The 27,981-nt window shown below is 43.8% G+C and overlaps 2 protein-coding genes across 7 annotated transcripts in view; one reads left to right on the top strand and one right to left on the bottom strand.

Moving 5' to 3' along the window:
- FLT3 (fms related receptor tyrosine kinase 3) overlaps positions 1–13,924 on the bottom strand; it is a 40,924-nt gene extending 27,000 nt beyond the window's left edge. For both annotated transcript variants that reach the window (XM_065678470.1, XM_065678471.1), the window contains exons 1-3: positions 13,849–13,924; positions 1,535–1,659; positions 47–249 (exon numbers count right to left, since the gene is read on the bottom strand). In XM_065678470.1, coding sequence (XP_065534542.1) covers positions 47–249; positions 1,535–1,659; positions 13,849–13,903 — 383 coding nt within the window. In that variant the 5' untranslated portion in view covers positions 13,904–13,924. The remainder of the gene's footprint in view (positions 1–46; positions 250–1,534; positions 1,660–13,848) is intronic.
- Positions 13,925–21,018: 7,094 nt separating this feature from the next.
- The window catches only part of PAN3 (poly(A) specific ribonuclease subunit PAN3), a 99,326-nt gene continuing 92,363 nt past the window's right edge, over positions 21,019–27,981 (top strand). For 3 of the 5 annotated variants that reach the window (XM_065678468.1, XM_065678466.1, XM_065678465.1), the window contains exon 1: positions 21,020–21,719. In XM_065678468.1, coding sequence (XP_065534540.1) covers positions 21,293–21,719 — 427 coding nt within the window. In that variant the 5' untranslated portion in view covers positions 21,020–21,292. Of the gene's footprint in view, positions 21,720–27,188; positions 27,330–27,981 lie in introns of all 5 variants that reach the window. The other 2 variants (XM_065678464.1, XM_065678467.1) reach the window with 2 other exon arrangements.

Below are 27,981 nucleotides of genomic sequence, written 5' to 3'. Positions count from 1 at the left end.
AATGATCTCTGAAAGGATCTTTGCATCAGTACATCCTTTGACTCACCGATTCTCTGAGTCCAAAGAGGGTTTACACGCTTTGCTCTCTTTAAAGAAACAGAAGCATGAAATTATATTTGAAATGTTCATTATTACTCTTAATTCAATATCTTCAAAGACATTAACTTCCACATTTTTAGTCGGTTCATAGATGTTCTCTGTTCCTTGAGAATTCAAATAACACCCAAGATCTTCCAAAATGTAAGAAATCTGCAATGCAGGAGGACAGACTGTTATGTGTTTATTAGAAATTAAATTTATTTGCTTTTTTGCATTCAAATATTTTTAAAGGATGCTCTTCTAGAAAAGCTTTCATAAACTGCCTCATAATGTTCAAATATGAATAGAAATCATACTGAAATAACACCATCATACCTTTTACTTGTTTTATCATTTCTATTGTCAAACTTATTCATAAATACATTGCATTCTACTGCACAATGAAACTCTATTGGATTCCAGTTAAATTATTTAATTTTGTTCTTTAAATAGACATCACAGAGCAAGTTTTGCCAGAAACATGATAGTTTCCCTTAGTGATACAGGCTATTCTTTACTCTCATTTTTGTTTCCTTTCATGTAGAACCATAGGAAGACACAGAACTATAATACAACTTTTCTGTCTGTGACTTCAATGCAAAGGCAGGGCCAGAACGTTTGGGTATTTTTTAGCATCCCACTGCTTGTCACTGCATCACCTGGCTAGACTGCTCCTCGACTCCTTTGGGGCTTTACTAGATAAGCAACATTTTGCCTGGGCGCCTTCACACCTTTCATTTCCTCACCATTGTGTATGGCTAAAGGAGAATTGAAAACAGGAGAATATTCCACAGTCATTCTGAAAGCCACAGATGGATTTATGAGTCTCTAAGCTCAGCTGCAGCAAAAGGTGGAAAGTAAATAGCTCCATCTGAAGAGTAGCCCTAAATGTCTCCCTTCATGACTTTGGCTGGTGAAATTTACCTGGTGTAAGTGTATGAAAGGACAGAGTTCACTGCATCCTCTGCTCCGCACTCTGCTTGGCCTTGGTTCTTCTCATTCATTCCTCCTTCTTTTTCCCTTCACTTGATCTGAGAAGTATTTAGAGGTAGCAGCCACATTCTGCCTTGTCAGATACAAGGACATCACAGCTTTGGCTGCTGTACTTTCATTTGTTATCCAAATCTTTTACTTATTAGTCCAGGAATGAAAAAGATTCCATAAGACTACCTTGGAACAATATTCAGTAATATTCAGGCATGCTGATGTCAGACAGCATCAAGAAATTGAAAAATCAGTTTTAGAGAAAAGTGATACTTACCTATTTACACTTTCAAAGTATGAATTGTGACAAGTAATTACCTCTAGCCTCCTCTAGTCATATTTGGCATAACCCTGGTTATTTTGACTGTGACATCCCCACAGCCTAAAGGTTTAAGGTGTTGCTAACTTCTGGGAAGCCATTTCTAGAATGGACATTAGTATTTTATAAGCAACTAGTTCTCTGTCATATTACCTTGGGAGATACCAATGTCTCTGGTGTTCCTGAACCTTCATCCTTCTGTCTGATTAAAACACACATAATCTCAGATGTATTTTGTTGTATCGCAGAAGTGAAAGTAACTGTTGTCATAATAAGAACTGTAAAACAGAAATGGAAAATGTAATCATGTCTAGATCTTTGCTCTGGGATAATCATCTTAGTAAAAATAAAATACAACAGAACTGTAGAAAGATTACATCTTATAAAAAGAAAAGGCAAAAGGAATACACAGATCTATTGTATGCATCTGCAAATACTGCATTTGTGTATTGAAGCTGAGTGGAAGCACTATTTGGAGAACCTTTCAAAGACACAGGTACATCACACTTTAGATGTATGTCCCATAATATTGCAGAAAATGTCTGAAGACAGAAGCCTCTATGTGTTCTGGAGGCTCCTTTGGAAACCACATTATAAAACACAGGCTCTCTCTTGCAGATCACTTCTGCATCTGTGTGTTGGAAAGGGCCCTGCAGCACCTACCCCTGCAGCTGCAGGTCAGCGTTTGCCTGGTGTGAGCCAGAGGATGATCATGCACCATCCCTCTCATCAGCACTGAGGAGGTGTTCAAGTCAGAAACACTTTCCGAGCACTCCTGCTTTGACTTGCAACGGCAAAATAATGTCCTCTAACATGCCTTCAGAGCCCACGCTGAGGTCGCCCAAGGACTCAAGATCATGTCTTCCTTTTCCCTTCCATCCAGGACTGGCTCTATTTGATTTGACATACTGGACACCCTCCTGAGCCTTCCTGGTGTGGATTTGTGTACCCCAGCTCACAAGCGAGGTGCGGGTTAGATGTTTCTTCCTTTGAGCTGCCATTCACAGCCTTGAGCTCTTTCCCCTCCAGGAAGCAAATAAGGCAGCAATTCACACTATTTTGAGGAAAGCAGATGCAGAAAGTGGAGCACGAGGAAGAGCAAGCCCATGGCTTTCTCATCCTCCATACCTCCTTGGATTTCTGCTTATAGAGCCAGGGCAACTCCCAGTCCTAGCAGTAGTAGATGCTGTTTCTCCTTACACATAAGGAGCAGTGTGCGAAAACCGCTTGTGCCTCAAAGGCATCATGTCTCTGGAATGCTACATACGAGCCTTTCTACTTGGACCGCAGCTTGAGAAGTCACCTTCTAATCTTAAAGGAGCTATACAGTAACCATGCTCACATCATTGCACATAAGCAATATAAGATAAACAGAAGTAAGACTGAATAACTGGCAGGGTGAAATGTGTCTGATTTCCATTAATTCCCTAAAACCAGCTCTCAACAGCACTGAATCATAAAGTAACATCTCTCTCCTGGTGACTTGAAAGATTTCTGCCCTCAGGTTTTGGTTTCCTGCTTTTCCTTCCCCCTAAGCCCTCCCAGCTCCTGAGATGGTTGGACATGAAGCAAGCTGCAGAGTTTAAAGAAGGAAAAAAAGTTAAATGCATCAGGAGGTACTTGAAGGATGAAGTAATGAGACTGTTTCTGCAGGTGATGGAAGGAGCAAAACTGGTAGAAGGAAGAAATGAGCAAGAGTTGCTGCCATCCCCTCTGTGATGTTTGTACCTTCTGGAGCTGCCTGAGCTCCCATCTGGCAACACTCTGATGTCTTCTGAGCCCTCTTGGCAAATATGTATTAAGTCTGAGTCCTTCACATTCAGGCACCTAACATACGCTTAATTTTTGGTGCCACCTTTCCACAGCATACACAGGCAGTGGTCTGCTTTTACAGACCTCTGAGGAAGATCCTGTCCATCTGCCTGTCATCCTAAGAAAGGTGAACAGGACTTCTTTGTGAAGACACGTACCTCCTTGCATTAGCTATAGAGATAATGTTGGCGCTTCTTGAGACAGTGAGTGCCAGAGGGCAGCCGAAAGGCAGGTATGCATTAGGTATCTACACCAAGCATGCCGAATTCCTCCCCGTCAACACAAACCAGTCTTCCAGCCCTCCCACTGGCCTTGCACCAAGTCCTTCTCTGCTCAGCTTTCTCCACTTCTGTTTGTTTGTTGGCCACTTTACTTTTCACCCTTTCCAAACCAGAGACCATCTGACCAGCTTACAGCCAGGGGCTTACTTAGCTGATGGAAACCCACCTATGTTCACTGATTTCTAAGATGCACCAGCTGAAACCACCTGGAAATAGGACCTCGAAAGTTACAACTTGTTTGGCCTGTAGAGCATTCCCTTCTGCTTTCTGATCTGCGAATAGTTTCAGCTTCTCATTGTACAAGCCAAGCCAATTTACCCCTGGCATTACTCCAGCTTGCTCACATTGCCTCGTCAGTTCGATGCCTAATGCCACAGTAGGAAAGGGAAAGGTGTATTTAAACAGGGAAAAGACTTGCAGCTAAAAGCTAGGCAGAAGCAGACAGATGCAGCAACCAGACCGTGAGCAGTCACGCAAGCAAGGTGTCTGAAGAGCTGAAACTGCATCTGTAAAGGACGGTATGTGGGAGTATATGCTGGAAGAGGGAGTAGTGAGCACCCTGATGCCTTCAGGTAGAAGAGAAAATGGGACTCCTTGTCCTGTTAACTGCTAAAGCTTGTCACTGCTGTCCTCCACCTTTATTCCTGTGAAATCCAAGAAGGTTTTTAGGGTGAGGAAGAATACCTTGAACCTGAGATGATTCTAGCTGCTTTACAGTGAGAAAAAAAAAGGTTAATGTGATAGTCAGAAGTATTTACATGACATGGAGTGCTCTCAACTTGGGTAGGTCTTAGAGAAATACATCACACCGACAAAACAGAAAACGAGAGCATGAATGAGCCTTTCAGAAAAAGCAGAATCAAGAAAAATACTGGGAAGTGTTAACGCTCCAATTCACTGTCTTGATCTTTCAGCTTCTAGCTGGCCTGTTCAGGGACTGCTGTTACGGTCTGCACGTCAGTCATCCTCCCAAAAGCCCAAGGTAAGAACGCACTGCAGAGACTAAAAGCAGTGGGCAAGGAGTATCAAATATGTAGCGTGCATAATCATATTGTGTATTGCTGCACTGTTGTGAAGTTGGAATGGAAATAAGTCACTGCCACTGAACAATGTTTGTTTATGCCTGCTTTCCATCTTCATTATCTTTTCATAGGCTATACAAAAATGTATTCACTAGGAGAAATCTTGTTCTCATTGCAGTCAGAAAAACCTCTAGTTGCCATAAAAACCGAGCCAGGATTTCATCAAGGTGTGGAGGCACATACATGGGGGAATGCCTCTGCAAGTCAAAAGGTGGGCTTACATGTTATGGTAGTGATAAGAAAGGCCTGAATCTACCGAAGAGACAGCAAACCAAGAAGCTACACTTAAGGTATTTCAGCTATAAGCTGGTTCACCGAACGGGACTGCTAACAAAATTTTATTTTCAGATGGGGGATGACAAAAGCAACCTTTGGAAAACTGGGAAAGCCTCTCCAAAATACACTGAAATCCTGAGTTAAGCAGAAAGAGAATAGCTGAGGAACTGGAACACTGTGAAGCGTGAAGAGAAAACCTTTCTCTTCATATCGAGGGAGGCAATCTTGTGGTTGTCTTCAGCTTGGGATTTTACATAGCAGTCAGGCCTTCCCTAGACATAGAAGATTCTTCCGCTCTGCTTCACAGCTCTGGGAGACTTACGTAAAGAAAGCTATGTTTAGCTTCTTATTTGGCTTCTGATCATTTTCCTTGGGTGAGACTCTCTGGATCAACTTTCCAAAATTTTCTTCCTGATCAGGGAAGCTAGAATGACCATTTTATTTCCCGGGAAGCTATAGTCCTCTCACATTCATATGCTGCCAGAAACAAATCTGTAATAGTGGTAACATGGAGGAGCCTAATACCCATGCACTGACTCTTAAAACCCCACAACTTTGCATGTGGTTGCCTTTTTCTCAAATCACTCCCAAAGCAGTGGATCCTGAAATGAAAATTTTACTCAATTTAAATAGGATAAAAATCACAGGGAGGCAGGATAGGTAGAAAGAGCTGATATTAAATGAATTCCTACCTTTTACCAGTGTCTTATTTCTCTTCCATCAAACTTAACTTTTCTCCTTCCCCATCTTTCATCACACCTTCTTTCATTGGTGTTTTCACTGTTTCAGCTTAAATACTTCCCCCAAAAAAGCAACCTGTGAGTTCATTCTCAAATGATGATGGGGCCAGAGGTGTTGATCTATGTTGCAGAATAATAACTGCTAGAACAAGGTTCAACAAGCAAGGTGGGTGACAAGACGCCTCTGTTGCAGCTCATGCTAATTGTGAGTAGTTGCTGTAACACCAGATGGGGTACATCTAGGTCAGGACCAGTCATTTATCTGGTCTTACCAGTTAATTACAACAAACATCACGTGAACTGATTTAATTATTCCCAGTCATGTTCAAACATGATTGAGATTTGAGATGGGAGGAGAAAACCACTATAGAGTGTGGTAGCTCTTTGGGAGGGTTTAGTGGAAGAGAATCTCTAGATTTGAGTCACCTAGCAGGAAAGCAGTGAGAAGACAAGAGTAGAGGAGGCTGTGTGGGTTTGGAAAGTGCCTAATTGGGCTCTGTGTGCTGAGTAAAGAACTAATAAGGAGCAACACTGATATTATACCTTGCCCTGTCACCTGCCAGTCTTGCCTTCAACCCTCCACCTGGGTTATCTTCCCACCTGGATCCGCTGACAACGCTCCCACCACCCGAGGCCGTTCAGGATGCGGCATTACACGCTGTTTCTTCCCGGGGCGCTTCTGCCCGAGAGAGAAGTCTCGGCGCACGAAGGGATCGAGACCTACGCACGCCGGCAAGGAGGCGCCCGGGGGCGGGCAGGCGGCTGCCGCCAGGGGGCGCTACCGCGCCGCGCAGCCCCGCGCAGCCCCGCGCAGCCGGGTAGCCCGCAAACGTGTTGGGATCTTCTGCTAAAAGGCAGAAAGCTTAAAAGTGCTGACCCTTCCTGGGAAGATCCCGTGTCCGTCCTTGCACGGCACAGGCAGGATTCCGGCTCGGTTCTGTCGGTTTGAAAAATTAATTAAAAATAGAGGCATTTTTGCACAAGAACAGCTCATGCGCATACAGTGAAAACTTCCTAGTCAGCAGAACACCTTCAGGTAGGTCCTGCACTATTTACTATAGTGGTCTCAAGTGTTTCTTGTGAAGAGATATTAAACCAGGACTTGTCACAGTGAATAAATAAACCATTTCTAATTCATCCCGTGCAAATGCCAGGAAAGGGCTTTGCTGCTTGATAACTTACTTTATGTCAGCTCCTGTAGTAAAACTACACTGCCTATGCCTAAGTATTTTGTTTTCCCTGTCCTTCCAAATCTTATCTATGCCTGAATCTAAAAGATCTTTCAACATACGAGAGAGAACTTTGCTCAGTCTGTCTCTGGAGCATCACTGCCGAGAGCTGCCTATTCCAACAGAGTTTGCCACATGCAGCAGAGAACACTGTCCACAAATCAGTTTTTCATATTTTGAATTTTCCTCCTCTTTTCCTCAGTTCCCCATTTTCAGGTCCCAGATGAAAACAGCTGCAAGAAATTTACTCTTCCACAATTCTGTTTTAAATATATCCAATGACTTGGCCACCATTTCCAAGAACTTGCTCTCTGTCTTGTTATGTCCTAACATATTTTTGGTACAAATTTCAACAAACTTCATCTTTTGGATAAAATTGCATCTTTTGATCCTGTTACTTTTTCTCTTGGAGGAGGACTGTCAGCAGCTCTGCCTATGGCTCGTTGCAGCCAGCTTATAAATTACACAGAGATTTTAACCAAGAATAATTAAAATGGCTGAAGATTTGAAATAAGGTATCACAGTGTTTTATACTCCTCTGTCAGAGAATCAAACAAAACCTTCTCTAACAGAACCGGTAGCTGGGAGTCAGCAGAGCGCCTCCTGTTCTTATGCTGATTAGTTACAGATATGTTTGGTCCAGTGCCTTATGTAGTAAAAATTAGCTAATGATTACACAAAGTGCAGGCATATTTTTCACATGGTACTATTACATATGCAACTTTATTGACTACTTTTGCTATTTGTTTTATTGCAGACTGATATCCAGATCATGCTCTGTGATTCAGATTGTGATTTCAGCATTCGTTTAAGCTAGGATGAAGAGCAATCTAGTTTGATTTCTTTATATACTCCATCATTTTTCAGACTTTCTAATCATATAACTGGCCTACTGAGTACAGATTTCTTGTTGTTCCTCTGGGAATGAGTTGCTGTTAGTAAGGGATTACGTACACTTAAGAGCAGCCCAACTGCTTCAGTGTTGCGGGCTTCTTTGCTAAAAACAAACTGGTGCTAGCACCTTGCTGCTCTTTGATTTACAGATTTGCTCTGAAATCACCCTTCTGGGTTCTAAGTCTGTGTCAGTAACTCATGGATTTTATCTGAAAAAAAACCCCAAAGGAATTCTTCTTAGCATGAAGAAAATGCTGAAGGCGGAAGTAAGCAAGACATGTAGTTCTGTTTTATCTCTGTCCTGCCTCGTCTGGTTTTTGTTTACCTGCGCTTGGGTGAGGAAGGACTGCAGGGTTGTATTCAAACCCTTATTTGCCTTTCATTTCGCTAAGATAACTTCCTGTCTCCCTTCCCTGTGAGTCTGAGATAAAGGCACTGCTCAAACAGCTGAACTATTGTTTTGTTTGTTATTATTCATTTTGTCTGCTTTATATGGGCTAGCTGAATGAATGACAGCCCTTCCACAGGTCCCTGAGCTGTGATCTCGTGGTGCCTTCTCTGCTGAGGGTAGTGGTCAGAGGGAGCTCACTGCAGTCCCTACTGCTTTACCCACAGTTTGGGCCATTACAGCCAGGGAAATGGCTGAGGACAGGAAAACTGAGGACACCCCTTTCTGGGAAGTGGCTGAAAAGTGGCTGCAGAGGCAGTGAACCTCAGCTGCCATGGCAACCTCCCTTTCTGAGGAAGAGCCTACATTGTGGCTGGTTCTTCTGCTTCTTGCCCACATCTACCCTCTCAGGAGAGCTGCTTCTTGACTTCCACATTACTCAGACCTTTACACCCCACAAAATATGGTGAACAATGGTATCGTGGGCCACATTAGGAGGAGTTTTGCTGGCAGGTAGATGTTCTCCCCCTCAGCACTGGGAGGATACACCTGTGAGCTCCTTAGCATGAGACATACTGAACAAAGTCAGCAACGTGCCACAAAGATGATTAAGGGACCGGGGCATCTCTCCTGTGAAGAAAGGCTGAGAGAGTTGGGACTGTTCAGCTTGGAGAAGAGAAGGGTCATAGAGATCTTATCAATGTATACAAACACCTGAAGGGAGGGTGCAAAGAGGATGGAGCCAGGCTTTTTTCAGTGGTGCCCAGTGAGAGGCCAGAAGCAATGACACAAACTTTTTCGCCATGTGGGTGCCCAAGCACTGGCACAGGTTGCCCAGAGAGGCAACGGATTCCATCATCAGGTATTCAAAAGCTACCTGTATAAGGTCCTGGATAGCTGGCCATTGATGGCCATCATGGAGCAGTGAGGTTGGACCAGATGACCTATAGAGGTCCCTTGCTACCTCAAGCTTTCTGCGATCCTGTGAACAAAGGGACAATTCTGAGGGCAAAGTTTTGCTGGTGACCACAGAGGTCCCTCAGGAATCAGAAAGTGGCATCGGGCTGTCTTTTTTCTTGACTGTTCTCTAGAGGATGTTTGCTCATGGAAATAGCATGTTCATGCCATTAAAAAGCTGGATAGACACCATGAAGCAAAGCAAACAGGTACATCCCACGTAATGACATAAGTAAGTTTGCTTTAAATCCTGAAAAAAAAACAACAACAACAAACTACTCCATGTGTAAGTACTCCAGTCTCATTACCTGATGCACTCTAACACTTCTATTGACATTCATGGGGTTACTAACTTCTTGCAAGTAAAGGCCACTCTATTTAAACACCTGAAGGCAAAGGTATGAGATTCCTGGCACCTCATTAACAAGGAGAAAAAGTTCTGCCTCAAAGAGAAATGAAAACAGAAAATGGCAGGTAATGAAATGATACTAGCAGTCATCCTGGTATTGTAAAACTTCTCTTTCGAATCAAAGAAACAGTTTCCATAGCTGAATGTATCCTTTCTTTCCTGGAAAAGGGGGGTGAAGAGGGAACACCGAAGGCCTTAATTGTGCAAGGGTGAAGGATGGACAGAAAGAAGAAGAGTAGGAGAAAATGGGTTTGCTACAAAATATGAAAAGATAAAAATGAATCCAAGGTATTTGATAAAAATGGTAGTTGGTATTTGGTACCAAATTTGGTAAGAATGAACGAAACCCCCTAATCAATTGCTCTTACTTGCATCATTATGAGGTTAGTGTTGAAAAAGAACTGCAATTCCCAAGCAGTTGTACAAATGTAAAGCCCAACACATTCCTTAAAGAGCACGCTGTAACAATAAAACACTTTTCAAACCAGGTCTTGTAGCTCACCCATTAGAAATCTTATCTACACCATTAAGCCTAGACTACAAAGAAAGGAGTAAATAATGTCTCACTTTTACAACAGTAACAGAGCTAATTATCCAGGCCATAAGGTAGCTTTTCTGTTTGTTTACCCTGTTCAGTTTTTCAGCAGTTTTTAAGGAAACAGGGAGCCATGCCTTCCTTTGGATGGGACATAGGCACACAATGTTTATCCACTTATCTATCCATCTAGCTTTCTTATCATCTTATTTGTCTGAAAATACAGAGGAAGAAAGAAGAGTCTATCCTTCAACCATACCAGCAATTTTTAGGGCATTATCTGTGTTTGAAGGTTACAGATTCCTTAAGGAAGCATTTTGCATTTAGAGTCCTAGAGCATCTTCTTAAATGCATTTCTATTAAGATCACTAGGATTAAGCCATATGGGGAATAAGCCCTTCCTACCCATTTGAGAAATGTTCTGTTTTCTGGCTCTGGACTGATTTTTTGGTCTCTATTTTCCTTTCAGAAGTGTATAATCACTGGGATTAAACAGTCCTTGTCCTTTTCTAGTGTTACTATAAAAAAACTGAAATTGCTTTCTGCTTTCACTGGTCATCCACTCCTGCTCTTCCACAGTTTTGCTCCATAAATGTTTTACTCTCCAATTTAATTTCCACTGCTGTTTGCTGGAACTGTTTATTACTGCGTTTCACAGCAAACATCTCTATGAAGTTCTTCAGAAAACCTCAGAGAGAACTCAACCCAGTTACACAAACCAGCTTCTCAGCTAAAAGAGCAGAGCCTGAAAACTGGGTGAGTTTATGACATGAAGTTTCGAGTCTTTTGAAAGCTATGTTTTAAGAAACCTGTGAACAAAAGGTGCTCTGTGCTATATTATTTTCGTGTCGTTCTGGGAAGGAGTCTCTAATGGGATGCTGCAGAAGGGCAGTATATCCCCAGCTCTGCTCCGCTGACAAACCTGCCTCCGCTGAGCAGCCACAGCAGCACACATGCATTCACCACTGGGCACAGACATGGGGGTGGACCTGGGACTCAGGCTGCGCTCTGGGCACCTTCCAGCTTCTCAGTAGCTTGAAATATGGGTAACCTGGAATTTTCTTATGAAAAGGGGGGTTTGGGGGAAAGAAGCAATTGGGGCCAAACCTCAAGGAATTAAATCACACATGGTTTTAAATTGCATTTACTTTCACTGGAAAATAACCCTTTTTCTAAACAATCCTTTCAGATTCAGGAATCTTCAGAAGTGATACCTTATCTTCTGGTCCACAAAGTACTTGGAGATAGACAACTGTGAAAGTATGTTCTGATGGGCACGACTGTTTCCTTGAGTAAGCAGTCCATGTACTGGCCTTATCTGACATTCACAGCTAGCTTGCACCCAGGTTTTTGCATGTTTTGGGAGAGAGACAGGATCAAACTTGATTCCCCCTGGGGTGCTCATTGATTTCACCCTCCTGCCAGTGGCAGGGCTTGGTGCCTGAACTTGTTCTGGAATGTTTGTCAGCTGTTTCTTCAGAGAGAAATCAGTGTATTGCTGGGAGATGGACAGATCCTGCAGGTGGCTGGGTCCCAAGTGTTTCTGTGGTTCTCCTGAAGAAGGAGAAGTGTGCTGGCCCATCTGTTCCTGGGTCTCTGCCGTAGGAACGTAATGGACACTTGTATGTTCTGTGGAGGGGTGTTCAAAAGTATTGTCCTATACTTTTTGTGGAATCAGACACACCATTGTCTAATCCAGAGCTTGTTAGGGCCTGAGCCTGCAGTTCTTGCACATATAAAATTTCCTCTTATTTGCCAGCCACAGGGAGATCTCAGTCAGCATCTCACAGCTACATTTCTCCATACCCTGATGCTGTGGGTTTCATGAACAGCTCTCAGTAAGAGCATGTGCAACAAAAGGGAGCAAGAGCAGTTGCTAATGGAAAACTTCCCTAATAAGAAAGGTCACCGAAAGTCTCTGTTCAACACTAAATTCTCTAATTTGTAAAACACGAAACTACTATTGCTTCACTTCCCAGGCCCCATCTACCCTCCCACCTCGTCTACTAATGCAAGGTTAATTGTATGCTAGATAATATTCTCTTTAAACACAAGCTATTACTTGGGATGACCAGAAAAAGTTAAGAACATGAGGAACTGGAATAGTGCTTTTAATGTATATAGCTGTATTTACATATATATTGTATTCTATATATTGCTTTCTAAAGTTCTTGCGCTTACATTCCTTGCTGCTGGGAAGCATTTATTCCCAGCAAATAACACAGGCAAGATGCTTCTTCTTTCTGCAACTTCTGCAGTTCTGAGACTATAATTTAGAGACACGTGGCGCCTTAAGTCTACAGTTATTGTGGAGATTCTCCTCTTTAGCTTTTCTTTGCTGGTGAAGTGTTGCAGTTTCTGATGATTCTAGTTCATCATATGGATATTCTCTGTCAAGTACACAAATACAAGGTTTTATATCTAGACAACCTATAGATTCATAACAGGAACACCTGCGTATTTAAGAAATTACATATAATTAATTGAATGCTTATGATATTGATATCAAAGTTGCCTTTAAAGAGTGATCTGCTATAGAGAGATGTATGGAGCTAGCAGTTCTCAGGCTTTCTGCGGTCAGCTACACATCTGATCCTTCAAATCCTAGTTGGTTTGTATGTCCAAAAGATTTGTTGCTTTTTCCTATAACAGCTAGCCTTACAAGAAGTAACACCATCTCCCTATATACTTTGCCTTGACTAAATGACACCTCAACAGAAAGAACATCAGTTGTGCTGGAGAAAATCACACCTCGGGGCTCTTACACCTTTTGCTGTCTTTGCAGAACTGTCTCTTAGCCCTGCTGAAGTCTGTCCCTTGCAGGGGCCTTTGGACACCATCACACCCCAAATGCTAATAATATTTAGTTACTTTGGTATGCAGCCTGCAAGACTAGCAAAGCTCAGTCAAGAAGAAAACACAGAAAACCCTCTTTGACAGGGTTTGCTTAGTAGTTGTATCATCAGTCATGCAAAGCATGAGATCATAGAATACTCATTTTCATTTCTACTCCACCTTCTCTTCAAATAGCTCAACCTAGACTTTCAACCATGAATGAATAATATCTAACAATTGCTCTTTGAAGTAAGTATTATTATCTTTGTATATAGAGCTGAAAATGGACCGCAGGCAGTTAAATAACTTTCCCAGGCATGCATCAGAACTGCATCAATCAGGAAAAAAAAACACTCTTTTTTTTTCAGTCCTGGGTTTTGCATCAGCAAGATCATGTTTGATAGGAGCAAGACATTCATTTTAGAGTTAGGGAAGAATAGTTTCAGGCATTTGAGATGGAAACAAACACTATTTCTTAACAGCTAATTGTTGGGAAGAAAAAAAATATAAAATTAAAGGCACTTTCCGATATTAATATCATGCCTTCTTCTATTTAGGTCATTGAATAACAAAACCTGTTAAGATACAGATGCATCATATTCCACTCTACCAAGGTATCTGATTAGCAGATTATTTACCTGGGAGACTGCAGATATATTACTTAATGTGATCAGGTCAAGCCAGCATTAACACCAGGAACACATTTACACCAGGAAGAAGAAAACAAAAAAAAATCAGTATTCTTAAGTAGTTTAATACTCTTATTTAATGCTCTTGAATACTTGAGCAAGAAATGTGTCAGATGCAGTGAGTGCAAAAGCCAGGCTGGACTGGGAGAAACTAGGGTCACGGGGGGAAGAAGAGCATATCCAGAAGAGAGGAGAAAGGTGGGCCAGAAAAGAAAAGGTGCAAGAGAAAATGAATGGATAAGAAGTCAAAGGTGAAAGAAAGGAAAGGTGTGAAGTGATGCAATGACAGACTGGGAAATGGAGAGGAAAGGGTCCAAGGAGGAGCATGAGGAGGCTGTACCTGCTAGCTGAAATGCACTTCCATCGGGGTGGTCATGGGGCCAGCCTGCTGCCATGGCTGGTGATGCCCTGCAGTCCCCCAGTCCCAGCAAGTGAAACCGAGTCGTGCAGGTGGTTGCCTTAAGGGTGCATGTCACTGCCCACAGTGAAACCACTTCTTCAAAATCGAGGTCCCGAGACCTCAGCCTGAAGGAAACACTGTGGTACAGGCAGAAGAGGGGCCTCTCTGAAAGCTGGGGAGCATCTTCCGTCAGAGAATGCCTCTGCCAAGCCAAACCGCTGCCTCCACTCCAGCTGCTCAGCCGTTGCCCGTTTCTTTACCCCTTCACTCACACTTCTACACAAACCTATTTTCTTGGGTAAATTTAGTGCAGCTGATTTTTTGCTGTCTCACCTCAATTCTTATTTTTGAAGCAGTTATAGTTTCTGCTTTCATGCACCGGCAGTCTGCATAATTTATCTGAGTATTGATGAGGGGGAGAACAAGTGCCACTGCCAAGCTAAAGAGCTTAAAAAAACAAACCAAAGTTTGTGTGATTCCGTGGGAACACCCTGCTGTATCTGTCATCGTGGGCTGAGGGAGGTTTCCTGCGCTGGATGAGTGCTTGGTCTGCTGGTGACAGAGGACTTGCTGCGATCACCTCCATAAGCCAGTGGATGGGGAGCAGGTTTTTGGCATGGGGCTGTTTATGCCAGGGGAAGAGGGAACTAGCACTGTTCACAGGAGGTTTATACTGAGCTACAGCTGCTCTGAAGTAGTTTTGCAAATGATTTGTCAAGGGGATAAAAATAAAGGTCTCCAGTCTCACCCTCAGACATGAGCCTCTAGGGACACAGCCCCTCTGCCCTTAGCCTGTCCCCACTTGCTGCCTTCCTTGGAGTGTAGCATCCCAGGACCTGCCTCATCATTGTCTCCGAGTCAGTGGTGTGTAAAGGGTAGAACCACCCTGGCCCTGGCTGAAGTTGCTCACCCCAGCGAGGCCTCTTGTTTGTATCAGGACAGGACATCACAGAGGAACAGGAGGGTCTCCCCACCTTCCATAGGCCCACGTTACAGCCCAAGGCAGAAAGTGGATCTAGTTTTAAGGGATGAGCTGGAGCACCTTCCCCATGATCCCACAGGATACGCTGGGGTATTTTTATTATTCATTCAACTCTTACAGTTTATATGTAAAAGTATATTTTATTACATTATTCAATCAGTTACAGTTTTACTTGCTAGGGACTAAGCATCCATTTTGCAATTGTACAGAACCTGGATAAAAAGAATCCCTAAAAAATAAATTCAGCATCAGTAAGGTGTTCTTAGAAACCTGTCAGAGGTGATACCTATATAGTTTTATTTTTTACTGATACCTGGTAAAGAGTTTCTTTTGAATTAGGGTAGACTAAATAAAAATGTAGATGGACTAGAAATAGACAGACATATCATAGGTAAAACAAGCCACAGAAAATGTCCCATAGGTAATTGCAGGGACAATTGGTAAAATGGCATTGAGACCACCACTGCTAGCAAAGACAAGCGGATGATCTCTCACAAGACTGCCCTAGAAGACTGGGGCAATAGCATTGTACTCTGGTGCTGGAGACAAGTTTGTATGTGATGCAGTTCAAAGGAAGGAGCTGAAATTATATGAAAACTAGGGAGGTACACATTTGCAAGGATTCAAAAACTGGGAAAGGAAGTATAAGATTCCACAGGCCCTAGAGAAGTCATTGCAAGCAGGGAAATGTCATGCTGGCAACAAGATTTCCTAGCTGGCAGGTTGCCTTTTTGTTTTCCACAGCCCTCACTGGTACTTAGTCCCAGCATGGACGAGGTTGGAAAACACCTCTGGCGATCACTTAGTCCAGTCCCACATTGAAAGCATGATCAGCTAGCACAGGCTGCCCCAGAGCACATCCAGTAAGGTTTTAAATATCTCCAAGGATGGAGAGTCCACAACTTCTCCATGCAATGATTCAGCACTCAACCACCCTCACAATAAAAATGTGTTGCCTGACATTCAAGGCAAATGTCCTGTGTCTCAGTTTGTGCTCATTGCCTCTGGTCCTGTCAGCGGGTACCACAGAAAGGAGTCTAGGTCCCCCACAGATATTTATACATATTGGTAAGAGCCAAGATCTCCAGGGTAAATAGCCCCAGCCCTTTCACCCCCTTCTTGCATGCCAGATACCCCAATCCCTTAACTTCTTCATGGCTCTTCACTGGACTCACTCAAGTAAGTCCATGTTTTTCTTGTACTTTCTTGTATCCCTTTCAACACCATACCTACATACAGGTTTTGCCCTCAGAAACCAGGGAGTAGACAGTTTGTGCTTCCGTTCTGAAACTACTAGACATCTACCCCAGCTACTTACTGCTCATGGGCAGTTGGGTGGCATGGCAATGACCTGTCCGAACACTTACATACATACTAAACGAGGGTCCTTTGATTTAAAATTGGGAAGTAAGTAAAGTGCTTTGTTTTCTCTTCCACTTAATGCATTCAGCACTGGAAGCTGCTGGGATGCCATTGAAGATCTTACACTTTTTTGTCCTTGAGACAAGATGAAACTAAAACTAACTTTCTTAATCATGAGACTGTTGCTGGTGATTCAGCTGATCTGGTATCAGAAATCTCAATGCATACGTCATGTTTTCAGCTTAAAAGCTTCTGTGAAAGATGCTATCAGCTAGGACAGTTCATATCTATTGGGTGAAAGCAAAATAAATTTATAAAATCTGTCATATTGGCTTATTCCCAGAGGTGCTGGACTGAGCGTAGAGAGTGTTAAACAAATGTGTCATACACATGTAAAGCATTCTTCTAAGTGAGTAGGCTGGGCTGGGCTTTTTCCACCATGAAAGAGTGCTTTCTGTTACCAAGTATTTTATCCAAGTTATGGCACACTATGGTTGGTCTTCACTGCACCAGCGAGATAAAGCCAACTCCAGTGGGAGTAGCCACATGGCAAGAAACTTTCTAGCTAAAACCTATGATTGGATTACTAGCACAGTTAAACTAGACTTATATTTTAGTGCTTGTACTAATATGAACTCTAGCTTAGGGCTAGACCTCTGCCTTATACATTATTAACATAGCTGTTAGCATACATTTTGAATGTAGTTGTTAGCAGGAGCACTTCAGGGTCAGCTCCTGATTTGCTACTTGATTTGAATTCAAGTCTTCACTGAGGGGGAATGAATTTCTTTCTGCATGTGAATGGGAGTTGAGTTACGAGCAACATTTAGTTTCTTCCAGATACTGTTAGTAAAGACAACCGCCTAGTTAGGGACACACGGGTATTGCCACAGCAGGTTGGTCCTGCTTATTCAAGCCAATATCCTGACTGCCATATTAGTAATTCTCAAACATTTGAAAGGAAGATCAAAAAGCCCCTTAATTTTGGGGAATCATCTCCTCAAAGAGTGGCAATTTCCCTTGGATTTCAGATAGCAGTTGGTGTATATCCTGAACTATCAGGCTCTATTACTCTTCCTTCAAAAAAATAAATGAGCAAATGCTAAATTCTTGTCTAATATTACTGTGGACTCTGATTATGCTTGTATTTTTGTAAATCTTCTTAACTTTTTTTTCTTAATGATACACTATAATGATAGACTTTAAAGGTTAAATTCAGATTATTTGAAAACTTTTTTTAGAAGCATTTCCTTTGATCCATTTCAATAATATTAAGCAAGGCCAGTTTTGTAAGTAGAGATAATATCTTTTAATAGACCAACTGGTACTGTTGAAAAAAAAAAGTGTTTAGGCATTACTTTTTTCAACTGCTTGGTTTAACAAGATTCCTACCTACAAAACTTGTCTTGCCTTTGTCTTAAAAAAATTAAAATCACAGCTACAATAACCCTATCCCTCAAAAAGTATTATTATTCATTTGCATTATCTAATGCCAGCCTGCACTTCAGGATCTGTTTCCACATGATTTACTAAACATGTTAATTTTGGGTCAACACAAAGAGAAATTATCACTCTCAATAGCAGACGTGGCCTTCTCAACACTGATTTGAATGTTAGGGGAGAGTTATTTGGCACTTGCAACCTGATCTGGCTGCAGAAAAGAGCTGTTGGCAGGGATTTCCTTCCCAAAGATCTTACTTCCCTTTTTCCCCCTTATTTTTCATTTCATAATATTTAATTCTGCCTTTCTGTCAGAGCTTATACAAATTCTGTCACTTGGCTGTTTCTGGGTTGGAAAACACACCACAGTTATGGCTTAACTACAAAGTGGGACAAGACCCAGGGGTATCTATCTGTTTCTCCTTTGTCTTGCTCCCTGGATCTCTTGCAAAGTAAATCTCTGTATGTGCTCAGGAGAGGAATAGTAGTGCTCTCCATATAGGTGCCATCTTCAATCAACAGGGGATCTAGTTTTGTGGAAAAAGGATAACATCATCAATCACTAATCTGCAGGAATGTCCAGTAAATCTCCTTGCACTGCACAAGGTAGCAGAGCAAGTTGAAGCAGAGAGGGAATGGTGGGCAGGACTCCTCAGCTCTCTGGCTGACCAGCAAGAACAGGCAATAAAAACAGAATTCTGGAGGGGAACACATGATTAATGAGAAGGTGTCAGGCTCCTACATACTCAATAGCTGCAGGTCAGTCTTCAGGCCAAGTCCTTATACACAGTGAACAGAAATAAAGAGACAGAAGAGATGAGAGTTTGCTGGAGCCACAAAAAGAGGCTTATCCCATCTTGAGCCTCTTCCCATTATTGACGCTGCTCTGCTGGCCAAGAGAACATAGAAAAGATGAGGAACGCTTCCAAACTGGTTTGATGCTTGAGTCAGGTACAGCACTTACATACCAGACACCCTTATGATGGTACCACACTGCTACCCGGGCACTCTGGCTGGCAGGATCACATGGTACTGCCCAGTCTGCTATCTCAGCTCTGCCTGCATCCAGTGGGAATGTTTTCAACCCAAGCTACAGCATGCAGACAGAGAAAATGTGGGTCTTGTATACACAAGCCTTTTTGTGTCCTTGTTCCTAACCTCACTGCGTATATGTAATATTAGACATATGCATAGATCAGCAAAAGAGCTGTGGGAAAAGCAGATTCACAAGGTTGAAAACTCAGGTTAAAATACACTTCAGCAATGGGAGTGGCTACACAACTGAAGTCTTTGCTTGGAAGAATTCATTTCACGTTCAACCAGTTTACCCAGAAAAGGTATTACCCTAAGTGTATCAAGAAATCTCTTGTAAGATAACTTGATACCATTAAATCCACAGTACTAAGGCTCTGGATAAAAAGATCCGCAAAGCTTGGGGAAGCTCTGAGTGAAAGCTGATTTTTCTTCTCAAACATCCTTCTGCGGCCCCTTCCAATCTTTTCGCATGCACACATAACTTGTCCACAGAGTCTGACCCTTCTGAAGGGAAGGGATATTTTTCCAGAGCACATGATACATGGAATAAGGGGGGAGAGACTGCTGATTACTGGGCTTCAGCAGAAGGTGATACGGGGTTCTTCTCTTCCTCCATACCTGGCATTACCTTAACACATCTTCTACCTCCCATTCCCCTGTTTGTACCCATGCACCCCAAAGGCTCCAGCTGCGCTGTGCTGGTGTCTTCCTAGGGCACGGAGGAGCAGGATAAAGGGAGAGAAAACAATGCAATCACAGACTCTCCCTTTCTCCACTGCAGCAGCTGAGGGAAGTGTCACCGGTGTTCACTGGTATGCAGCTGTGCATAGAGCGAGGAAGCCCTTGGTTTCACTCCTCAGAGGCATAATGCTGACGCCAGGGGCCTCAGTGATATACAACCAAGTAGCACTGGGTACCTCGGCTAAAGCGGCTAGGATTGCCTCTGATCCATACACTGATGCAAACCAGCTCTGGTCATGAGAGAAGGCACAAGCTGGGACACTTCCCATGGTTGAGGAGTTTATGAAGACTGTCCTCACTGTGGAACCCACTGTGGTTTGTTTGAGCTCCTACCCAGAGATTTTAATGGAAAACCCAACAGGACTTTTTCATCCTTTTGCTTGCTTTTCTAAACTTGCAGGAACACAAAAGCTGTGAACTTTTTGCTATATGGCTGAAAGGAAGAAAATGATTGCTGGAGAATGACAGAAAGATGATACTCTCATCTTGTTTTCCTGGGATGCTAGGCTGGAACTGGAGCTCTGGCTCTTGTAGCCTCATCCTATTCTAGTTTTCTTTCCAACCTTTTTTTGCAGAGCAACCACCTTTCCCCCCCCAGCCACCCTGTTCCTAAGCTTGGAGAGGCCACTATTCTGGCTGCACAAATGGTGATCTTAAGATTTCAGCTTAAAGCCCACTTACTTCTTGAAGTCTTTAAAGACTTATCTGAGGAAGAAAGACTTCAATTTGTTCCAATGTGACATTTAAAAGCTTACTTTTTTCAATTTCTTTTTGTACAAACTGTCAAAGCATACTGGAAGCAGGCCCTGATTTTCTTTTCACTTTTACTAAGAGAGAAGACTATGACAGACAAAAAAGTAATCTTAATTCTACAGCAAATGTTTTTCTTACCAAAATAATGTCAAGTGCACTTTAACATATGCTGCTTTTTTGTCTATATATACATCACTTCAGCTGCACGAGCTATGCCAACAATTCGACTGAGGAAAAATTAATGAAACATCTTGAGTAGCTTTGCAAGGGAGTCACTGAAAATTCACATCACATAATTCTCCACTCTCGGAGGAAAACACTTCAAAAGTCCCATTAAAAACCGCCCGCCCGCCGATTCGACTCCAGAAGAAAGCGAATGCCACAAGGCTGCCTTCCCGTTATCCCAGCCGGCAGGCAAAAGCAAGCGTGCTGCTGGGTGGCTACAGCAGGAGACAGATACATGGCTTTTGAGGGGGACATCGGCCGGGATCCTGCCGCATCACCAGTACGCTGCTCTCTGCCCGCGAGGGGAACGGCAGCACTAGCGCGGCAGCCCCCGGCTCGCGCAGAGGCCGGTGGTCAGGCGCGCAGGCCGTTTGCCCCTTCAGCACGGGCGTTACCGGACAGCTGGCTGGCGCTGAGCGGGACGGGTAACGCCCGGCCGCTAGAAACCGGCCGGCACAGCTGCACGGCCGCACACCGCGCTCCGCCACCTGCACCTCCACAACCCCCGCGCACCGCTCTTCCGCCAGCAGCACCCAGCGGCCCTGCCCCGGACCGGCGACGCTACCCATCATGCCCCGCGCCGGCGCAGGCGCGCCCGAGCGGCCGCTCAGGAAGAGGAAAATGGCATAAACAAGCCCGAGCGCCGGGACCACTGAGGAGGTGCCGCCGCCCCCGCCGCGGGCTGCGCGGCCCCTTTAAGAGGCGCGGAGTCGCCCCCTCCTCTCCCTTCCGCAGCCGGAGCCCGGGGTGACGGCGGTTCCCGCGCCCCTTCCCCCTCCCCGCCCCCTCCCGGCCGCCCTCCTTCCCCATGGTGCCGACCCCGGTGGCGGCGGCGGGGCGGTTGCCATGAACAGCAGCGGCCTGCCCTGCTCGTCGCCGTCGCCGGTGGTGGGGCCACCGCCTCCGGCGGCGGGGGTCGGCGTGGCGGGTCCGGCGGCCGGCGGGGCGGGGGCCGGTTGCGGCGGCGGCGGCGCCGTGAAGCTGAAGTTCTGCCGTTACTACGCCAAGGACAAGACCTGCTTCTACGGCGAGGAGTGCCAGTTCCTGCATGAGGAGCCGGGCGCCGCCCCCGCCGGCCCCGGGCCCGCCGCCCCCCTCGGCGGGCTCCCGCTCGGTATCCCCTCGGCCGCCGCCGCCGCCGCCGGGCCTGGCTACCCGCCGCACGGGGCCAGCTCGGGCCCGGCGGCGGCGGCGGTGGTGGGGCCTAAGAAAGCCGAGCTGGGGGCGGGAGGCGGCGGCGGCGGCGGGGGGCTGGATGGCCCGCGGCTGGCGAGTGAGTGCGGCGGGGCGGCCCGGCGGTGGGGTGGGGCGGGGGCGCTGCCGGGAGCGGGGCGGCGGGGGGCGGGCGGCGGCGCGTTGTTCCTGCTCCCCGACACGCTGTGGTGCTACCGGAAACAAATAACAACAGCCATGGTGGCGTTGGTGCTCCCCGGGTCGCCCGCCCCGCCGCTTTCCCCCCGGGTTCGGCCAGTTCTGGGAGCCGTGGTGGCCTGTCCCGAGCGGGCGGGACGGGGCTGTGCCGGAGGCACGTAGCGGGGACCCGGCCGGTCGTGACGGGACAGAGCGGGCAGGTGTGTGTGGGAAGGGGCTCCCCCCCGGCCGGCTCTGGGGGCACCGGGGCTGCTGCAGGTTGGCCGGACCTCCGTGCCTGAAGTGGGGCTGGGAGGAGGGCGGTGGCAGTGAGGCTGTGCTTTCGGGGGTAGTACCTTTGGATGGCTCTTCTTGGCAATCTCTGCTGAGTTTCAGGTCTTGGAAGTTTTAATTGTTCCCACTGAAATATTGCATTAAAAATACGTAAAATCGTCTTATAACTAGCTATATATATCTACACTGTCTGCTACTGTGAGCAGGAGTTGCTTAAAAGCTCTGCTTTCCAAGGCTTCTTCAGCCTTCATAGACATCACCTTCTCAGATGGTGAGAGTTCAGGTCATCCATATGCCATGCAGAGTGGCATTGCTGTTACTGGCTGGTTATGCATATTCCTAATGTGCGGCCCAATAGTTAGATGTTGCAGTAAACTGATTTGAATAGCCATTCATTTTGTAGGTAAAGCAGCACTTTACAGCTAGGAAAAGATGCTCCTTCAGAAAAAGTCATGACACTTCTAATGAGTGTATAAAACTTGGTTGCATTATTGATTGCTGTCATAAATCTGGTGTTTGTTTACATGAAATGACTCTACTAAATGGTCACAGCAGTGTTTTTCCTGAAATTAACATGCAACCGTGCTCAACATCCTGTATGTAGGTTTTTAGTGCTTGATAAGTGTTTCAGTAACCTGCAACTGCTGTTTTGCCAGGTGTGGGGAGCTTGTGCCCCTGAGGATTATCGTCTCTCTAGTTGGTAGCTTGTCAGTGTCTTACATTAACCCAGCACTATCATGTGTACCCTTCCAGGAGGAGCCTGTAATATAAAATTGCTTAATACTTGCTATTAAAAGACACTATTTTCAGATTTTGATAATTATGTCAAGCTTCAGTTCAAGCTGAAGCCTTTCTTACCCTTTTTATTTTTTTACAGGTAGAAATATCTTAGATCCAGCAGCTTTAAGTTGATCTTTGTTAGTTTTTCGTTTGGACTTAATTAGGCACAAAATACAGTTTTCCCCTATGTGAAAGGAAATCATTAAAATCCATTAAACTAGGGGATTCATGCTTGGGGAGAGGGTGTATAATTTGGCTTGGAGGTGAAAGCTCCTAGATGAAGGTTGTTCTTGTAAGAAAGTTCCAAAATTTCACCAAGCCCTAAGTCTGAAAAAAATCTCTCAGAATTTGTGTGTGTTCAGATGTTGGTACTGCTGAAATGTGAAATTATTAGAAAAACTGGCTTCTATTGAATGTGTCAAAGGTTTAAAACCGCACAGAGCTCTCTGCAGTTGCACCTGTTATGAGGAGCGAGGGCACCAAGAATGGATAAACCCACTTAGGTGTTATCTGTGATTACTTGCTGGGAAAGTCACCTCCCTTGAAGCTATAGGAGCGAAAAGCTTGGACTGGTAGAAGCTATTACAGGAAGGAACTAATGAGCAAGAAAGAGTAAGGAAAGGAAGGAGAGAAAAAATAAGTTGAAGAGCTAGGGGCTGGGCTCAGTCTCACTTCTAAGCTTCCTTGCTTTGGTATACATTTGAGAAACAAATTCAAAATCTGTACTGCATCTGTAGAGGTACTGGCAAGCTAATATCTAAAATCCTTACTTTGCTGATGATCCAAGGTGTTAACAGTATGATTTCTATGTAAATGGAATGAAAATTTTATTTCTATGGATGTAGGAAGTAATACATTAAGTTGTGTTAAATAATAAAGTTCTGAGTTTAAGAACATGAAATTGTGCATTGCCAAAAAATTGCCTGCCTGTACCGTCTCACAGACTGTTTTCCCTAATTCAAAATTATTTGTTAATCTTCAGTTATATGGCTGTGGATGCCACCTTCTCTTCTTCCTTCTTCACTGGACCCCAGCCTTGTTCGGTGCACAGAGCATCTAATGCTCATTGGCTAATTAACTGTGTAGTCCTATTTATTGTTAGAACGAGGCACTGACCCACTTTTAACATGTGTGTTACTCTAATCCCTCTTTGAGTACAGGATTATTAATTTACTTATAGGGTTTTTCTGTGGTAATCACAATGGCTCCCCAAATACCCACTTATTTTCACGACATGAGTGATAGGAATGTTGAGTGATGAGGAGAAGGTGACCAGTGAAAAATACAAAAAATACTCGGCTGTGGAAGTATTTCAGTGTGAGGGTATGAAGTAGAATGAGCAGGGCACATCCTCAGAGCTAACTAAGAGAAATGTCTTGCATGACGTGGTTAAGCTATTCTGTGCCATAGATGTTTTGGATACTAACATCTGACAGGGGTTCTGAAAGTGATAAGATATTCTTGGAAGAATACTCTGCATGAGATTATTAAACGTGAAAAAATCATCTCTGAATTGGACTGTTCTTCCCCTACACATGGCTGAGGTCCTGGTAGGAAATCCTGCTTTATGCTTGCCTCACGGTTATGCTTTTGTCAATGTATCTGCTGCTGTCCCGTGTCAGAGATGAGGTAGTGGGCTAATGTTCCTTTGGCCTTACTGTGGATTTTCACGTTCTTGGGGAATGAGACTGACCATGGTGATGAGCTCTGTTCGCTCTCAGAAAACAGTATTGCTGCCCACCACCCCCAAATTACTTGACATGTGGAGCACATGTGTTCAAAGTGCCATTCCTATTTCTTCCTGTAGGGCTGTGAGTGCTCAGCCTTTTGCGTGGCTCACCTTCCATGTGTAAGCTGCCAAAAGCTGCCCATGCATGTCCTGCATGTCCCACATGTCGCCCCAGTAAGTAGTAGTGTCAGTGGTGCTGGATCCAAGAAGGCTGTAGGAGCAGAGGTGGGGAAATGACTGATGCTTGGTATTTAGGGGAAAATATATGATTGATTAGTAGGATTGTAAGAAACAGCCCAGGAAAGAATTGGTAGGGAGCATAGTAACATGAAAAATTCCTCTTCTGATATTTGCTCTCTGTTCTCTCCGGCACTTTCCAACTTCTGTAAGAAGCAAAGCAGCAGCCTTTATATGCTTTGCTGCACACTCGTTCCTGTGATACTGTCCCCTCATGCTGCATGAGGGAGATTCTAGAGGAACAGGTCATTGTGGTATTGAAATGTATCATGTCTGTACACAGGTTGGACAGGTTAAAGTTGCACAGTCAACTGCAATTGTATTTGCTAGCCTTCAGGTAGTTTTAACAGGTGCAATATTATTTTAAGTGTAGACCTCATATGTAAATAGATAGGAGCCGAAGTATGTCTCTAAACATTTGTGAACTTCCACCCTGCTTTTTGCCATAGAGCATATGGTACATAGTGCTCGCTCCTCTTGCCTTTGGTTCCTGTAAATGTGATCAAAACACAAGAGGCGCTGAGCTAAGGAGCTCCTGGTGCTCTCCAGCCCCGGACCGCAGCGGCAGCATCTGTGGGTGGGCGCTGCTGCTTGCGGCGGAGCTGGCCACTGCTGTGGTGCTGCTGCCGGAGATCCCCATGACAGAGGTTAGCTCTCACCCTTTCCTGCTAGATGTTTTCATCTGGTTCTCTGCCAGAAAGCCTTTCTTGGAGTCCTTCTAAGAAATATGTAGTCAAAATATTTCTGTGAGGTGTCTGCAGTATTTCCCCTAGTAGCCTTGCTCTGGAGTTCTCTGCAGATACTGGGAAAGCCTGTCTGTGAACAGACTTCATTGCCAGCTTGTCAGGAGGTAGAAAGGTCTTGAGTTGTGTTGAGTTAGCCTAATAAAAGCATGATGTTTTTGCAGCCCACCATCCGTGTGTCATGTGGCTGGTCATAGCACTAGTGGATAGTGGCCACTGCTGTAGGAGCTCTGTGTACGATTGCTTGGTGGTTAGCTTAAGTGGGCGTTACACTGTAGGTTTTGTGAAATTCATAAATGCACTAGGTTTGGAGTGGAAAGACTTTTGTATATTTCCTGCATTTTGAAATGTGTTTTAAGTCTTTTCCAGTCCATTCTTTTACAAACAAAATTAAGCAGTGGATATAGAAAAAATGAAAAGATAAGCTATTCAGCAAAACAGGTACTAAAGATAATCTGTTGGATCTGTTGGATTACACTTCTTAATGCAACAAAACAATGGTTAGGATTATTCTAAATACGGATTTTTCTTATCTTTGGTAACATTTCAGTATTTACAACTTGAAATACTTGGAAATGGACAGTTATCTCAAATTTGTATCTAAAAGTATAGTTGTGGTATGTCACATACTGGTCACTTTTCTCTGGGTTTGTTTCTTCTTCACTTGCAAGCAGAACATAGGTACTATAGTGAAAGTGTGTGGTTGAGAATTCTTTTTCCAGACTTGCTTGTACTTTTTGTGAGTGATGCTGTATTAGTTGCTGTATGCCTCAGTTTTCTTTTTAGAGAGATGTTTTGCCTTCCAGTTTTCCTGATGTCTTTTCCAGGAGTTGATAGACGATACAATTTCATCTTGTTTTCCTCTGAATATTTTTAAGAAGCGGGGAGACAATTCGGAGAATTGAAGAGACATTTGGGACATTTGAATACAGAGACAACTGAGAGTTTGAAGAGTAAAAACAATAACCAGTTAGAGATGCATGGGAGAAAATGAAAATTACTGATTTTGTTTAATCACTTTGTCTCATATGTCAGCTCCAGGAATTCAGAAATAATAGACCTGGTTTTTCTTTTTCCTTTTATATATTTTGTGTGGAAATGAAACTAGGAGGAAAATTATTAGGGGGAGCTAAGGAAAAAGAAAGGCCGGAAGGGAAAAAATCTCAGTCTGAAAAGTGATATGGGATTTTGAGGGGCAGTTTTAGCATATGAAACTTTTTTTAAAAACTCACTATTAATTGGTTTTGAAACTGATTGTATCTGTGTAAATACTTTGTGGGTTTTCCTCATTGTGTTGGAAATTATTTAAAGTCCAAATATTCCACAGGAATTACAGATTCCTGAGGAGTACTGTGATTATTTGTTTCTGGTAGTACCCACCCTGTGTTGGGTATTGAAGAATGTAAAGAAAGCACTATTACTGTTGTAACTGTTTTTCTGCTTCAAAAGTAAACATGAAAAGGAGTATGTGGGGGGATAGTTACATTATGTGAGCAAGCGCTATATATTGTATCTTAATAATTTGAGGTTTTGTTAATGTTTTTTGAAGATACAGAGCATCCCCATTTAATTTCTATCTAGCAGATATTAGATAACTGGTTTTTTGTAGGTATCACTGTAGGAGTGGGCCTTCAGGAAGGATTTGAATGCCCAGAAAATAGTGACCTTGGGGACCAGCTCAGAAAGAGTTCCATGTGTAAGGAACCACCTAGAAGCAAATTTAGACTGCTGCGGGAAAAGTGGACAAATGGTAAGTGAGGGCTGGGTGATAAACACAGGTAGAAGCATTTCTCTAGAACCTTCAAAGTAGAAAAACGATAATCTTGGTGCTGAAGTACCTGATGAAAAGGGGGTCAGTGGAGGGATTTAGATAGTGACCTGATGTTTTCCTCATCTGTTGATTTCTAGTAAAGATGCATTATACCACCAGAAAATGGTGTGGTGAATCAATGTGTATTGGAGATGAGTTGGGGTAGATCATGCTCTGTATGTGTGTGCGTGTGTGTGTTTGTTCCATGAGTCTTCCAGGAGTTAAAAAAATTCTGATTATAGGATTGTTTTGTCTGAGCTTCAGAGATGCTTTGTGCTTAGAACTTATCTGTTTTTTTTTTTTTTATTTTGCTTCCTAACAGCCTTTTACTTTTGACAACCAAAAACCAACTGACTTGAGAATAGAGATTTAGAAACAAAGTACGGATATATAAAAGTGAGAGTAGGGACATGCTTTGTGCAAGCTCTCATCAGGCTGGTTATCTGTTATGCAATTCCTGTAGTCTGTGGGTAGACTCCCTCAACTTCAGTTGCTCTAATGCAGATGTAGCTGGCAGGAGGACCTTTCTTTTCCTTTCTTTTATGCATTCTCCACTGGTGTGAAAAATGTTCTAACATTCTGTTCAGGTTAT

Source organism: Lathamus discolor, chromosome 4, assembly GCF_037157495.1.
Source record: "Lathamus discolor isolate bLatDis1 chromosome 4, bLatDis1.hap1, whole genome shotgun sequence".
Classification (NCBI taxonomy): Eukaryota; Metazoa; Chordata; class Aves; order Psittaciformes; family Psittacidae; genus Lathamus; species Lathamus discolor.
Note: the sequence above shows the minus strand (reverse complement) of the source record. Positions and strands in the feature narration are given on the sequence as shown.